The sequence below is a fragment of the Pleurodeles waltl genome, chromosome 5 (genome assembly GCF_031143425.1).
Source record: "Pleurodeles waltl isolate 20211129_DDA chromosome 5, aPleWal1.hap1.20221129, whole genome shotgun sequence".
Lineage (NCBI taxonomy): Eukaryota > Metazoa > Chordata > Amphibia > Caudata > Salamandridae > Pleurodeles > Pleurodeles waltl.
In genome coordinates this window covers 303,311,402-303,328,186 of record NC_090444.1, presented here as the reverse complement: position 1 = coordinate 303,328,186, position 16,785 = coordinate 303,311,402, and the positions used below count along the sequence as shown (strand labels likewise).

Below are 16,785 nucleotides of genomic sequence, written 5' to 3'. Positions count from 1 at the left end.
GCAGACTGACGGTTCAATGGGGCAAAGAGGCTTCCAATAGGATCTTCCCCGTTCCTTGTCTTGTCTCCGCCGAGGGGGATACTATTGCACCCAGTGAGTATATTTCTAGGGTTCATAATATAGGAAGGTATACTACCTTCAGCGACCCTCCTATGGGATCCAGCTCTCTGGGCGTGATTAATTAGCCCCTCACGTGCTTTAGTATTAAATGTAGCAGAATCAGCTGCCAAAGTCCCACCTGCCCCTTCTGCCTCTGTCTTCTGGCAAATGCATCCCGATAGTTTGGCCATATTCCCCTGTAGCAGTTTAGTTAGCTGCAAGACTAGATTCTTAATTTCGTCTACTCTCTGGAGAATTAAGGGCAATTTAGCTGCATTGTCAGACACATCAGAACACATGTCAGTAGTAATAGGCAGGGAAGAGGCAGCTTCAATAGCCCTAGCAGCTGTAAGAGGGTCGTGGACCTCAATCACAGCGCTTCCCTCAGACAGAAGCTCGAAACGATTTTTGCATGGAATATTAGGGACCAGCCTTATCTCCGGACTCAATGGTAGGGGTGTGCGTTCCATTTCCTCCATGTGCAAAATCTCCTGGGTTTGAAAGTGATTGGAGATACTGCTACCAGTCACGATACCCTGCAGGAAAGAGGGAGCAGTGGCATTAACAGCGGATGATTTCCCTGCACAATCTGTTGAACCCCCAGTATTTACTGGTCGAGCTTCCCTATTCTTGATAAAAAACTCCTGAATCGTTTTAGGTTGGAGTGGAGGCTTCTTCAAGGGCAAAAGGCCATGAGTGCCTAGTTCGCTGTTAAGTATAGCCTCTACCTCCTCGAAAAGTTGATCAATCTCATCGAGTGATTTCGATTCCCCTTGGGCAGGTTTAATAGTTGTTTTCCTAGGTCGTTTTTTCTGCTTTTTTATACCTTCCAGTGGAGCCGGCGGGCCAACAGCCTTCCTTTTCCCCATAATTCTAAATAAAAACAGCAGATACAAATAATTAGAGCTGAGGTTGTTACCGGACTCTTGGCAGCAAAACGATCCTTCTAGCAGGTATGTTGTGGTTTGTGTCAAATCAGGTCCCAGAATCTGAGTAACAGAATAGAGAGACGGAGCCCAGCCCGGCCTCAGACGATCAAAGACAGGCGTAGACGGGCCCTATGTTTGAGAAGGTGTCCGGGTGGGTAGATAGTTATCAACCACTGCCCAGGGGCCTTGGGAGTCGGGATAAGAATGATAGGTATGCACCTTATAAAGCAATGGATATTGCCTTGTGCTACAAGCAAAATAAAAGCTCAGAAATCCTTCCTCATTTCACAGTTACATGGATCAATCAATAAGGAGGCTGCACTATAACATGTTTACTTGGAGGTGGACGGCTCAAACGTCTGTGCCAATTCATGTTGAGAGTTCAATGTTTCCACAGAAAATCAGGCCATCCTAAGTAGGCCTGGGTGGAACTTGGAAAATTTCATTCTTTGGAAATCTGTGGAGTTACCAAAAGCCTCATCGAGAATCTGCAGATGGGTTGAAAAATGTTCGTCCTGCCATTCTGTTTTATTCTGTTTAGGCATGGGCATTTTGTTCTATCTACTTCTCCTCCTGGCCCGCTTCTAATTCTACCTAATCCTCTCACATTTGACCACCCCAATCCAAATCCCATCCGTCATTTACTTATTTTTATCATTGTCTGTCTTTCTGTGAGTGTATCTTATATTTCTGTGTAGTGACTTTTTTGTACCTTGCTTTTTGTTTTCCTTTGCTTCTGTCCTCCTCGTCCTATTCCCGCTTTTTTCTGCTGTGGTAGAAGCAGACAGCAGAGATGTCGTTACCACCCGCACCCCCTGTGGGCTCCACCAGTGTGAAGGGGCTTAAGCACTGCTAGGCTGATATCATACAGAGAGCGGAATCTGCTGTATCTTCTAGGTGTCGAGACTGCGTGAATATTATTTATTTTTTCATTTCTAAAAATTCTAATGTATATATTTTTCAAAAGCATGCTCACACCAAGAGGTAAATATATACACACATATATACTCTGGGCACTTTATCACTGCTGACCAGGGCCAAGGTGCAAGTGCTCCTGTGTAAATTATATGTGCAATTGGCTTTTCCATGATTGGCATATTTGATTTACCAGTAAGTCCCTAGTAAAGTGCACTAGAGGTGCCCAGGTCCTGTTAATCAAATGTTACTAGTGAGCCACTGCAGTTTTAAGCTGCCAAATCGAGTTGGCAAGTGCACCCACTTCCCAGGCCTCAACCTTTCCTTTTTATACATGTGAGGCACCCTAAGGTACGCCCTAGGTATCCCCATGGGCAGGGTGCAGTGTATGTTAAAGGTGGGACATGTACTGATGTGTTTTACATGTCCTAACAGTGAAATACTACCAAATTCGGTTTTCAAAAGCTGAAAGGGGTATAAGTAGTCAACCCACAACCCCTGATTTGTAGATTATTTGTGGAATCAAGAGGAACCTCTGCCAAGGAGAAGAGCTGAAGAGCTGGAAGAGGAGTACTGCCCCTTTGCCTCTGACTGTGCTTTGCTGGGTTGGCCTGCAGTTGCTTCTTCTGCCTGAAAGAGGACAAAGACTGTGCATTCCTGCTTGAGAAGAATCTCCAAGGGCTGGAATTGAGCTTGCCTCCTGGTTTGAAGTCTCAGGGCCATCAAAGACTTCCCCTGCCAGCACCTCGACTCTCTGCTGAGACTCTTGCCCTGCCAAATGGTGCGCTGTCCAGTCCCTGGGCCCTTGGGAGGTGAAGTTATAAGAAAAAGGGCTGCATCGCAGACAGTTCACCGCCTCTACTGCCAAGGGGGTGGGACCGCCTGGTCGAAGGTTGACAACCTTCAACCCGGCGATCCACCTAACACCGACCAAGGTATAGTGAGTATTCTTACCACCAGGAATTTCGTGGCGGCAGCCTCGGCATGAAATCCCTGGCAGTAAGGATACTGGTGACAGGAACACTAATTTCTGTTGCCACAACAAGACTCCCCAAACTCCCTCTGGTAGGAGACCCCCCCCCCCCCCCCAAAAAAAACCTGACCCCATCAGAAGCCCCCCCCCCCCAAGCAGCGACTCCCCCCGTACCAACCTCCCGCCCCCCTGATCCCCGTACTGAGCCCCCGATCCACGCACGAACACACAACACATACAGAAATCCACGCACACATCCACACTCACTCATTCACACACACATGGACACGACACTCCCCCCACCCCCGCACACACATTCCCTCACCCCTGCATACACCCATTCACACGCATACAAACACACACAACACCCCCCACTCCATTCACACACACAACACTCAACAACCCCACACCCCGTTGGTCGATCACCTTACCATGTGGACGCGGTGGTTGTCCGGGAGATAACGCCATCCATGCTTTTGCTTTGCTGCCAGCACCCTGCCAACACAATACCGCCAAGCTGTCTACAATGTTGTAATACGGCAGGCAGTGTTGTGGTGACGTGGCAGTGGCCATGGAGCAAGCTACACTAGACCGCCGACCGCCAGTATGGCTGCTGGCCCTTCCCCGCCAAATAGTGGCAAAGAGCAGCCATAATATGGCGGTCATATGGCGGGTGTGACTTTGGCAGTCTCCTAAAAAGACCGCCAAAGTCATAATTAGGGCCATAGTCCAGGCACCAGGTCACCCCTGCACGCGCTGATCTTTACTGTTAAACTTATGTGATCAAGTTCCGAGCCTGTGATTGGTAAGTAATGCCTATCACTTTAAAAGGAGTCTCTTTTACTACTAGTTAGTTACTACAAGGTTACTTACTACTCATGAAGTTGCTGGTACTTCAGTGAAACTGCAACAGTAAACTAACACAAAAAGTGTAACTCTGCCTTTGTGAATCTGGCCACCTAGTGCACACTAATACTACATTTTGTGGGGACAGACATTATTCAACTAAGACTCTGCACCATGATGATGATGTCCCTTTGATGGCTGGGTGGGGAAGTGGGGCTGGTGTGGGCTATTGTATTGTTCAGGTAAGAAGAGCCCGCAGTGAGTTGGTGTCACTTTCACCACATCTGTCCCACCAAGTGGGCGATTCATTTATGGTGTAAATTCGTAATTCACACCACAATATAACACATGACATTGGGTAAGAGGATTTTAGGGTTTGATGAATGGATGGAAATGAATAGTTGGGGAAAGGTGTGGACAGAAACAACAACAATCAGGTTGATAAGCAGCACATTATCAAATCTGCTGTGGGTGGAAATGAAGGAATGATAGTTAAATTTATAAATGCATTGCAAACAGTCCTTCAGCCCCCAAGACTCAAGCTATTATCTAATTGTTCTGTCACCAAGGTTTGAAAAATACAAATTAGGGTGGAGTGGACCCACACAGTTCTAAACATTAGAACTGTTAAGAAAATAAAAATGTGTAAATACATGTCTAACTGGGTGGTGCATCTGCATTCTTCTTCCTTGGTTGTCTGTTCTGGGTCTATGTCTGAACAAGTGTTGCAAAGTAAGCAGGAGTATTACAGAGCTTTGCTGCAGAAGAAGAGAAGGCATGTGGATTGCAAAACAGTAAATGCCGATATTGTAGAGTCAAGAAGAAGGTAAGCTTCACGAGGACCAAGATGCAAAGCAAGAGCATAGGCTTGTGTAATCATGAGCCATGTGCAATTTACTGAGAAGTGAGAAAAATATCTGATAAAGACTTCTACTTGCAGATTCCTTATCTTCGAATTTCCTCGAAGTGTCAGACTAGATCCGGAGATTTTTCTTCGAGCAGTACCCTTGGGAGCCGTCAGGTGACCTTGGGAGCCGTCAGGTGACCTTGGTCACCTCCGTGATCATCGTTGGCGTCGTCATCGCTGTGATGACGTCGAGGTCGTACATAGGCGCAACCTCGGTGCAGTGACGTCAGTTCTTTTCTGTTCGCGTCACGTGCTGATCCGGAGAGAGCTACCCCAGTTGGTTTTTTTGACCAATTTCAACACTTTTGTTTGTTTTTTGGTACATGGAGGATGTCCCTGAAGACCGGGTTCAAACCATGTGTGGACTGTAACTGCATGGTGTTTGGAGCACGACCAGAAGTCATGCTCCGAGTGCTGGGCCATGCATCCAAAGACTTTGAGAAAGCTGTCCCTAAAGCTAATTGGGGCCCGGTGCTCGACTTTGCATTGCTCCTGGTCTCGCTTGAGAGGAAGGTCTCAAGACCGCTTGCAGTCTCACCACCACTAGTCTTCTTCCAAGTCTTCGGGTCACTCGGGTAAAAAGAAGATTAAGTCGAAGAAGGCTAGGCATTCTTTGACTTCACCCAGTTGCTCGGCTGATGCGACGTGGGAGGAGCGTCAACGCTCCGGGCCTCAGTCCACAGATCCTACTTCTAGGTCCTCTCCATGCCTCCCCGACATTCTGGGAGCCGGAGTGACCCTTGCCCTACTAAACGAGTTCTATGAGGCCATGCATCTCATATTTGGGCCGTCCGCCCCCCTGTGGCACTGTTGGGTCTGTGGGTTTGGCTGGGGGCCCTTTGGGTTCCGTGCCGGCAGCCTTGGCCTCCGAGGCCCTCTCCGGATCCGCTATCGGATCCATCCTGACACCGGTCGTGCCATTTCAACCTTCCCCGTCACTAGCTAAGTCATCAACGCTCTCGACCTTGGTTGGGCCCACAATCAATGTTGACCTAATCCTAATTCCCAACGACCCGGAGCCGGGATGGCGTTGGTCAATGCTGCTTTCGACTTTGATGGGGCCTACTCACCCCAGGTCGGATTCAGACCTTTTTCCTATGGGTACGAATATGAGGAGGGATTGGAGGGGTCGTTAGACCCTTATGAATACCAGCTGAATGACTCCAAAGTGGATTGGGCACAGGAATTGGGCGAGGCCAGTGGTCTGGCTACTTCTCCAGACGCTGGCATGCTTTCTCCTCCTGCTATGGCGGAGGGAGCATCCTATTCAATAGTGGTCAGCAGGGTGGATGAGGTCCTTGGCCTCGAACTGCCCACTGTAGCGGTCAGGACTAATCTCCTGACGGACGTGCGTCAGCCTGGGACTTCCACTTTGGAGCCTCTACTCCCATTCACACTGTTCAACATCTACATGACCACGCTCGCCCCAATCGTCAGGAACTAAGGTATAACATAGTCTCCTACACAGACGACACCCAGCTGATCATTTCCCTGACCGAAAACCCCTCAACAGCCAAGAAAAATTTCAAAGACAGGATGGAAGCAGTCACCACCTGGATGAAGGTGAGCTGCCTCAAGCTGAACTCAGACAAGACCGAGATCCTCATCCTGGGACCTTCCTCCTCAGCCTGGGATGACTCCTGGTGGCCTTCAACTCTTGGCAGCACACCCACCCCCACAGACCATGCACAAAACCTTGGTGCGTCCTCGACTCAGCACTCACCATGACCAGACAGGTCATCTCTGTTGCATCCACCTGCTTCCACACCCTCCGACTCTTATGGATGATTTTCAGATGGATACCAACTGACTGCTGAAAAACCGTGACGCAAACTCTGATCACGAGCAGACTTGACCACGGCAACACCCTCTATGCCAGAACCTCCAAGAAGAACCTGAGCAAGCTGCAACAAATCCAGAACGTAGTCACCAGACTACTCCTGAACATCCCATGCCGAGAACACATCACAAGTGGCTCTGTAAACATGGCTCAGACCATGTACAAATTCGACTTGGCAAGTGTAACAACTTGCCAGGACTCAACCTTCCCTCTTCTTACATAGAAGACACACCTAAGGTAGGCCCTAGGTAGCCCCATGGGCATGGTGCAGTGTATGCTTAAGGTAGGACATATACTAATGTGTTTTGTATGTCCTGACAGTGAAATACTGCCAAATTCGTATTTCACTGTTGCAAGGCCTTTTTCCTGCATAGGTTAACATAGGGGTTGCCTTTAAGAATGATTAAAGCATAGATTTCCTTTGGGAGCAAATAGACATGTGGAGTTTGGGGTCTCCAAGCTCACAATTTAAAAATACATCTTTTAGTAAAGTTGGTTTTGAGATTGTGTGTTTGAAAAGGCCACTTTTAGAAAGTGGGAATTTTCTTGCTTAAACCATTCGGTGACTCTGCCTGTTTGTGGATTCCCTGTCTGGGTCATTTTGTCAGTTGGGCTGTTTGAACCTCTCTCTACACAGTGACACAAAGGGAGCTGGGGTGTAGCCTGCATATCCTGATGAGCCATCTGTGCTAGGAAGGAGGGGAGGAGTGGTCACTTACACCTGCAAGGGCTGTGCCTGCCCTAACACAATGCAATCTCCAACCTCCTGGTGTGTGTTTGGGGCCTGGCCTGGGCAAGGCAGGATTTCACAAACAAGAGAGACTTTCCTTTGAAGTAAGCCTACTTCAAAGGGCAGAATGGGTATAAGAAGGGCACCCAAAACCACAGACTTTAGATCACTTCTGGACATTAAGAGGAACCTCTGCATGGAGAAGAGCTGAAGAGAAGTGCCGCCCTGCCTGAGACTGTGCTTTGTGGAGCTATCCTGCAGTTTTTGCTTCTGCCTGTGCAAGATGACAAAGACTGAACTTTGTGTGCCTTCCTGCTTGTGAAGAAATCTCCAAGGGCTTGTCCTGAGCATGTCTCCTGTTGTTGAAGTCTCAGGGCCATCAAAGACTTCTGCTAGCATCTGGACTCTCTGCTGAGACTCCTGCCCTGCCACGTGGTGCCCTATCCAGTTCCTGGGGCCTGGGAAGGTGAAGATGGCAGACCACAGTGTGGGGAAGATTTTGATGCACCTTCCAAGACATGGGTGAAAAACGGCGTGCCGCCAGCTTTGCGTCAGAAATTGACGCTCCACCGGCATCACGGCTGGAAAATCAACGCACATAGCTGGAAGAACTATGCGCAACACCCACTGACGGAGGCAACCTACATTGTGCGGTTTTGCTGATACCGTGTGCCAGGATTTTTGATGGAAGCCTTCCTGGGCATGAAAAAACGATGCAACGCCTGCCCGGACCCGAGTGCTGCCCGGATTGACGCATTGCTCCCATGCAGGGAGAAAAAACAATGCACGCTGACCCGGCTGGAGAAGGAGAAACGATGCGCGGTCTCGCTTGCGGGTGACAAATCGACGCACTGCTTACCTTTTTCGACGCACACTCGCTTGTGTGTGTTATTTTGACGCTCCCCAGGTACTTTTCAATGCTAACAGTGTTTTACCTGTTTTTTCAAGGATTTAAGACTCTTTTTGACTTTTAATTAATAACTTGACTAGTGTGTGTTGGTTTTTTGTCGTTTTGGTCTTGTTTTGTTTAGATAAATATTTTCTATTTTTCTAAACCTGTGTTGTGTCATTCTGTAGTGTTTTCATTGAGTTACTGTGTGTGTTGGTACAAATACTTTACACCTAGATCTCTGGAGGAAAGCCTGCCTGCTTGAGCCAAGCTACCAAGAGGGAGAGCGGGGGATAACTGAGGGTGATTCTCCTTTACCCTGACTAGAGTGAGAGTCCTTGCTTGGACAGGGGGTAATCTGACTGCCAACCAACGACCCCATTTCTAACAAGGATCAATTTCAAACTCCTCGTACACACCTACAGAGCCCTCCACAACATCAGACCTGACTACCTCAACCACCACCTCAACTGGTAATCCCTTTCCAGACCGCTCCACTCCTCCCAGCAGTCGCTCCTCAACGTACCCGAGATAAAGAAGCGCTTGGCTGGAGGAAAATCTTTCTCCTACCTGGCAGCTAAAGGTTTGAAAACCTTACCTCTCCACCTCAGACAGTCACCATCCCTACCTCAATTCAGGAAGGACCTCAAGACCTGGCTCTTCAACTGATCCCTGAGGACATAACCCACAGTGCCTTGAGACCCTATGGGTGTGTAGCGTGCTCTAGAAATAACTGATTGATTGATTGGTTCAATGAAGCCCTCACTGATGTCTTTCTGGGTACTTAGTCCAGACCCAGCACAGGGACTCCTGGCCCACCCTAAATGACTCTAAATTCCTGTCCCAACACCCCACGCCTCAAAGTCTTGTGATCCAGGCTTCCTCTTCTTCTTCTGGCGCATTCCCCTCCGCTACCCCAGATAGAGAATCAAAGAGACTGGACCAACTTAGGTTTCTTCCTCCAGTCTGGCTGGTCAGTGAACACCACATGCCTTTCGTGCCACTACATGTTCAAACAACAACACGCAAGAAGACATGGACACCAAAGAAGACTTGGACACATGCAGTCCTATGGCAAAAAAAACACATTAGCTGGTTCCACAAAATAGCCGCCGGTCACATGTTCAAACAACAACAAGCCAGAAGACATGGACAACTAAGAACACGCGCAGGACTATGGCAAAAGCACACTGGAGGGTTACACTAAGTGGCCGCCTGGCCACATGTTCAGACAACAACAAGCAAGGAGGCATGGACCTCAAAGAACACATGCAGGCCTATAGACACTGACTACACAAAATGGCTGCCGGCCACATGGCATGGCATGGAGAACAAAGGCAAAATGATGGCCTTTGGCAAACACAAATACACAAACACACACACACACTGGCCAGACAAAAAAATGGCCACTTGGCCAGAAAACAAAGGAGCCATGGCAAACAAAGACAAAAACACTATCATTAATTCAGCAATGCCAAAAATGAAAATTAAGTCAGCTTAAATGTTTTCCAACCACACATCCTCCAAAAGCATCAAAATATTATCTCACCAAAACACACGTGAAATAAAAAAAAAGCATAATTTTCCTTTAACCCCATGACATCCCTGGCCTACATAATAGACATTTTGAAACAACACATCACAGAAACATGTGTTTAATATACTCAATGCCTAGAATTGGCTGGATGGCCAAGGGGCAGACGAGGCCACATGGTAAAATAAATGAGTAGCACAAATGTTACAAACATGGAGAAAATATACATCTCAGTGCAACCCTTTTCCCTTATAAAAGCTAAAAATGTTAATGCAAAAAACATAGGCCCCTAGTGCAACTCCAGGCAACCTGCCACAACCAAACGTAAGAACTGAATTAAAAGTACAAATATATACTGGTGCATGCCCTCTATCAAACAACACCCTCATCTAAAAGTTTGCTTTTAACTTACTTTTGTAATAACACAAAAATAAAGTTCTTAAAATCTAATGGTATATATGTAGCAGGAATTGCAGACAAAGAGTGATCCTTTCACTTTGAAATCCAAATAAAAAGTCGGCCGGAGATGGATAAAGCATAGGCAGGAGCCTTCTAGACAGGAAGAGGAAGTTGGAGTCTCTATTGCACTTCCTTCCTGCTAAAAAAAAAGTAAAATAAAAACTGAGTTTTTGCTCAAAAAAAGTATCTGAACTGTCTATCCGAATAGCATATTCACTCAAAAAGCTATTTCTGAGTTGACTTAGATGCTCTTCAAGTAGAAAATCTACTCAAGAAGCAACTACTACCACTCGTGACTGCCGGCATTACAAAATGGTGCACAAAGACTCTGTGACCACCGGAAATGACACCACTTATTGCGTTTACACTCGCATGCATGTGTTGATGAAGCATTGTGCTGTTCCATTAAACACTACGAGGCTTGAACAACAGAATAATTCTGCCACGCACCTATTGGCAGGACTTCGCAGGAACTCCGTGTTACAAGCATAACGCAAAGTTACCAATTCCGCGAGCCATGGCCTAAACCTAAATTGTGAATAAGGCACACTCTTCCCCAAAGAAATTCGAGCTGTCTGTTGAGTGGTTGTTTCTGGTGATTTTGAGACAGAAAGACCCTTTTTCACATTGCCAGTTGAATATGAAAATTCTGTTTAGCAACCACATCACAATTTGCCAGATATTTGTGAAAATGCATTTACAAATGGGTAAGCTGAGCAGGTTTGATGATAGTGTGAGACATTAGTTATGACTTGAGTTGTGTGCTTCTAAAAGCAAAATCAACCCAAAATGGGGCCTGTTGTCCGAAGCATAAATTGGTGGATGTGTAATACCTTTTTTTTAAACAATCATGATTATCATGGTGAACTTGTTTTACTTTTGATTTTACACACATCTATGTCCCTTCAAGAACTTATCTGTGCCACGCACGTCTCCGGGTGTACCCCTATCACACAATTGCTGTGGAGATGGCTTTTTCAACAGTGCAAAAATCATGATTTTTGTTAAATCACAGCCTTCTAAATGATGGAAATTTCTTTTCTTTGAACAGTCACATTTGGAAAAAACAAAATCAAATGCGATCGACAGGAATCGTGATTGTCAGAGTTGCTATTTTAAACAGCAGAGACACACAAAAGTAATACACTTTTAAAGCCTGTCTGGCAACCTCTTAAATCTCCAAACCTAATGAAGGTTCAAACTAAACAAGCATTCGCAATGGAATCGGTCTTCCGTTTGCTCGAGTTAGATCTATTAGCGTTGTAAATTCCTAACTGGACTTTTCTTGCCACATAAACTGAAAATGAAAAGTAAAACAGTTGACATACAGTAAGCAAGCCAATTCAAAGCACCACAGCAGCTATAAGCATGAGCACGAAGGAGACACAGAAAAGGAAAAAGAAGTTCACTTGCAGTCAAACGTATCAGCAAAAGTGTAATTATCCATGTAACAGGATCGATGGCCAAGGCGTTAACAAAACTACACCAAGAAGCGACAAACGTAAAGCATTTAGCAATGATAACAAAGGATTTTTTTAAAGGCAACCTCATGAACGAGTGATAGTGATGGGAGAGGTTAAAAGCCCAAAGAAAGATAACAACAGGCCAGAGCGCTTGCGAGCTTGACTTAAAAATGCAAGCTTTCTGAGAAATTCTATTTTCATGCCAAGTTCAGCATTTCCTGTGGGAGTCGAAAGTGGAAAAAAACACTTTTTCTCACCACCCTGCCTAAGTTTTTGTTGGCAATCAGGTAACGGAGGGGGGCACGTTTAAAGCTAAATAAAAAAATGCCTTTTTCAATGGAAAGCTGCCCTGAACAAAAAAATACAGAATAATGACTTTGGTATGTCTTCACTTCACTGGTGGCCCAAAATCACCATAGTCCTACACCCATCTCCTTAGTCTAGTAATATTGAATTTGAAGCCTTGCATGATCTTATTTAGCACTTCACTTGTCAACAAACATCTTGTCGTGGTCTTCTATCACCTCATTATTACAGCTCCCTAGCCAATATCTCCTCACTGCCATTCATATTGGTTTGGCTGCATATCAGTTGCAGTCGAGTATGATATCAACCCCACTCTCCTTGTGCTGTCTGCATTTGTGATACTGCATAACATATTTTCTGTTCCACTCACTCTGGCTTTCGGTGGGCCTTGGATCATTTTATTTCCACTCTACTCGATCCAGCTAAGCTAATCACTGTATGTAAGTAAATTAGGAAAAATACATAATTCACTAATAACTCTATTCATAAAAACAATGCATGACTACTTAATTGTTTAAAAAAAAAAATAGGTGTAGAATTATCCCACTAAGTAATGGTGTGAATTATATTTATGCATGCTTTACTGCATGCCACTCTCACAAGCAATATTTGTTTATTATTGCTTATTTCATCCCAGCGAATAGTTTCTATTGTTGGGGAATTTGTGTACTCGTTTAGCCACCCTTTCAGCTGAACACATAGTTTAGGTTGGGTAGTTCTAGTGCAGGCGGATCTAGTTGCCTCATTGAGACTGTATACATACTGCAGTGTCTACATGCTTGCAATGTTGGCTATAATCGCAGCCACTTAGGATATAGTTGAACGTTCTCTAAATGACAAGCGTGAAGCTTATAAAAAAACTCATTGAAAGAGGCAATGAGGATGAAAAATGTCGATTAAAAATCATGATTATCCCTGGCCCATGCAATGACATACTGTTCCAGCAGTGTTCGTGACTGCTAGAGCAATTGCTTGTTTGCGAGGTATACGTTCTTTTGGAAAGGCATGCCACTGAAGCAGGCGAAGGAAACACAAGTATGTAAAAAAAAAACATTTTCAGGCTTCCTCACATATTCAGTGCATTTTGGTTTGATGACCACTCATCATTGATGACAATCTGAAAGCAAAAACAGCAAATGAGTATACCTGAAACCGTATGTCTCATGTCTCAGGAGGACTCCCCGGGTGAAATAATTCAGCAGAAGAAAACTTCTTAAAAAAATAAGTCATTATGTGCTCTTGATCCTAAACGCATGCGCATAAGCCTGTGTCTGTGGACACAATTTAATATCTGCTCAAAAAGTGACATTTGTTCCACTAATATTTCCAGTTAAAGTGCATAATCAGTGCACTCAAATGTTACGGGAATAATTTAAAAGCGCTGGCAGAATAGATATTCATGGCACCCGTAAATCCAAATACTATATAACAATCACAAAGTCTAACAGGTTTACGACAATGTATTTAACAGGCAGTATTTGAACAGTGCAGGAATCAACACTATCAAAAGTGACACCAGTTGGAAATGGCTATAATTCTATGATCATTTATATTTGCATGATGTATCATGGAATCTTCTTATATACATTTCTCGTTTTATTCCAGGCTTGAGGAGTTTTTAAACATTTCCTCATGGAATGAAGAGCAGAATACATCCCTAACTTTAACATCAAGTAACCTCGATGACGAGATTCCTGCGGATTATGACTACATTTGTAATCCTAAAAAGCTTACATGCATTCCAGAGCCAGATGCTTTTAATCCTTGTGAAGATATCATGGGATACGACTTTCTTCGGATCATGATTTGGTTCATTAGTATCCTTGCCATTGCTGGAAATGCAGTTGTCCTAATCGTTTTGCTAACAAGTCATTACAAACTCACAGTACCACGTTTTCTAATGTGCAATTTATCTTTTGCAGATTTTTGCATGGGACTTTATTTGTTGCTTATTGCCTCAGTTGACTCTCAAACAAAAAACCAGTACTATAACCATGCAATTGATTGGCAAACAGGTAGTGGGTGCAGTGCTGCTGGCTTTTTCACGGTTTTCTCTAGTGAACTCTCAGTTTATACCTTGACTGTTATTACTTTAGAACGATGGCATACAATCACTTATGCAATGCAGTTAGATCGAAAAATCAGATTAAGGCATGCTATAATTATTATGTTCGGGGGTTGGTTATTTTCTCTCTTAATTGCACTGCTGCCCCTGTTAGGCATCAGCAATTACATTAAAGTCAGCATATGCCTGCCTATGGATATAGAAACCACTCTGTCACAGACCTACATTATTATTACTTTAGTCCTTAATGTTGTTGCTTTTATCATTATTTGTGCATGTTACATAAAAATTTACATTGCAGTTCAAAATCCAGAGCTGGCACCTACAAATCAAGATACAAAAATTGCAAAAAAAATGGCTGTGCTGATCTTCACTGACTTTACATGTATGGCACCAATATCATTCTTTGCCATATCAGCCGCTTTTAAAGTACCTCTCATCACTGTGACAAACTCTAAAATTTTACTTGTTCTGTTTTATCCAGTGAACTCTTGTGCAAACCCGTTTTTATACGCAATTTTTACAAAAGCATTTCGAAGAGATTTCTTTCTTTTGATGAGCAGGTTTGGTTGTTGCAAAACCCAGGCAGAACTTTACAGAGTAAACAATTTTTCGGCCTACACCTCCAACTGCAAGATTGATCACTCATGTGGTGGATCAAAAAAAACTTCTCGAGCAGATATTCGTCTGACAACTTTCGACTGTCAGTACTCCACAGTCACAAGAGCAACTATAAAGGATGAATATAACTACGGAAACAGTGAATCATAGAATTTCAATTTCAAAAGTCAACACTGGGATTAAAAACTCTACAGTATTTAAGAGGTGTATTATAAAATAATGTGCTGATACTTTTGATGTATACTTGAGATGTTTAATAGCTAACTTTATTTTTAAGTTGGTAAACGTTGTAAAAATTATTTTTGTATAATATGTTTAAAGAAATGGCAAGTATTGTTATGTGCTAATAGAAAGAATCCGTAAATTACAATTTTGATACAAATGAAAACCCTTGTGCTGATATGCACTATGCACATGCATGGGCGGTCATTGGCTGTGAACTATGTGGCAACATTTAAATGACATTCCTATGCAGGCACAATCTCAATATATTATTTTCTGCATAATCAAACTAGACCAGCCTTTCCTCTTACTCAGACGTTTCTCTAAATTTAATTAGTCACGTGAAAGGGTTTGGGTGCCGCTTTCTTTAACAATGGTGATTTTAAAATAATAACACACTGCATATTAATATTGCCAGAACACTTCAAGTTGCAATGGCCGTTTTGAAGTGTTAGGTTAGCCTCATCTGTTGAAGGCCAAGGAACAAGTCAGTCATTGACTCAGACTGCATGTAATGTGAATAGGATGGAAATACACAAACATGGTAGACTCTCGTAACTATCTGTAATATAGAAGTAGGTACTTTTACATGCTATTGCAGTTACTGCCTTCCTGTTAAAATGTGATAAAAGACTCTTGAGAAACAACGGTTTGATTTATCTGAATATCTGGTACAATCATGCAACAAGCATTGGCAAATCCAATAGGCCATGCCTTTTATAACGTATATGCCAACCCACTGGTTTTGCCAATACTTTTTTGTAAAGCACAGTTAAAAAAAGGAATAATTTCAAATTACTGGAGGAATACTGACCACATCTCAAGGTATCACAAAACTGACAACTAAATTCAATATTTTGAATCTTTATCAAGGTTATGGTACATTTGTGTACACATTTAATACAGGAAACTGAACAGAATTCAAAACACCTTGCAAGTGATCCAACTTAAAAATGGCACACAGCACTAGTTCCAGGTATTTTAAAGAACATAAGAGCTGTCTGAGGATGTCAATGTGGACGTTTCATAATTTAAAGAAAATGCTTGCCAAGGCTGATCCAGAACTGAAATAAATCGTCTGGCCATTTGGTGCTCTTCAGCAGTCCAGGGGCTAAATATACCTGTTTCAACTCTGGTTGAATAAGTGCTGCAGTCAGCTCCCCATCCAGTGCCATAAATGCTGTATCTGTGTGCCAGGTCCTGGATGTTTCTACAAGATGTGGAATGCAGGAAGTAAAACAAAACTAACCTGATAAAGTCTGCTCTTTAATCAACCTCAGGAAAAACATACTTAGTGCTCTGCTTTTACAGCTGAGCTGGGGGGGAGAGGAGGGGCAACAAGGAGAGCACATGGGGTGAGGACGTGAGGGAAGAAGCAGCACAAGGGGAGAGAACAAGAAAATGTATGCACTCCCACAGTATGCTTAACAGAAAAAAGTTTGCTGATGTGTGCCACTGAAGGATACAAATCACCCATTCAAAATAGTGGTAAAAATTAAGCACCTGGAGGAAGGAATTCTATTAAATAAGAAGCAAATAAATCTGATTTACAAGAAAGTCAGTGAATGATGAGCAGTGGGCTGGACTACAGCTCACTTTACGTACTGGTATACAAAAAAGCTGACAACACACATCTAAAAGCTGTTTGTAGGTAAGGCCTCAAAACACCAAGATTTCCCCTGACAAAGTCTTTTTCTGAAAAACAATAAATGACTTGCCCACTCACAACAGATGTAATCTTCAAGGAGCAGAACATTCATCACTCCTAGATTTCCTAGCTAAAGTAGTGTATGTATATATATATATATTAGAATAGGAACCATACCCGGATCTTTGCCTAGTGTCAGAGGAGGATATGCATAGAACTTTAATTTAATTAAACAATCAAGTGCTGGAGAACTAGCATTAAAAGTAATCCTTGTCAAATGGAGGTACTAATCTCCCTCCACCAATTTTCTGCCTTCTGGATGGAAATTACAAGGCAGGA

The 16,785-nt window shown here is 43.8% G+C and overlaps 1 protein-coding gene across 1 annotated transcript in view; it reads left to right on the top strand.

Moving 5' to 3' along the window:
* The window catches only part of LHCGR (luteinizing hormone/choriogonadotropin receptor), an 836,395-nt gene extending 820,932 nt beyond the window's left edge, over nt 1–15,463 (top strand). The window contains exon 11 of the mRNA XM_069236543.1: nt 13,496–15,463. Within this exon, the coding sequence (XP_069092644.1) occupies nt 13,496–14,726 (1,231 nt within the window). The 3' untranslated portion in view covers nt 14,727–15,463. The remainder of the gene's footprint in view (nt 1–13,495) is intronic.
* The last annotated feature ends 1,322 nt before the right edge of the window (nt 15,464–16,785 follow it).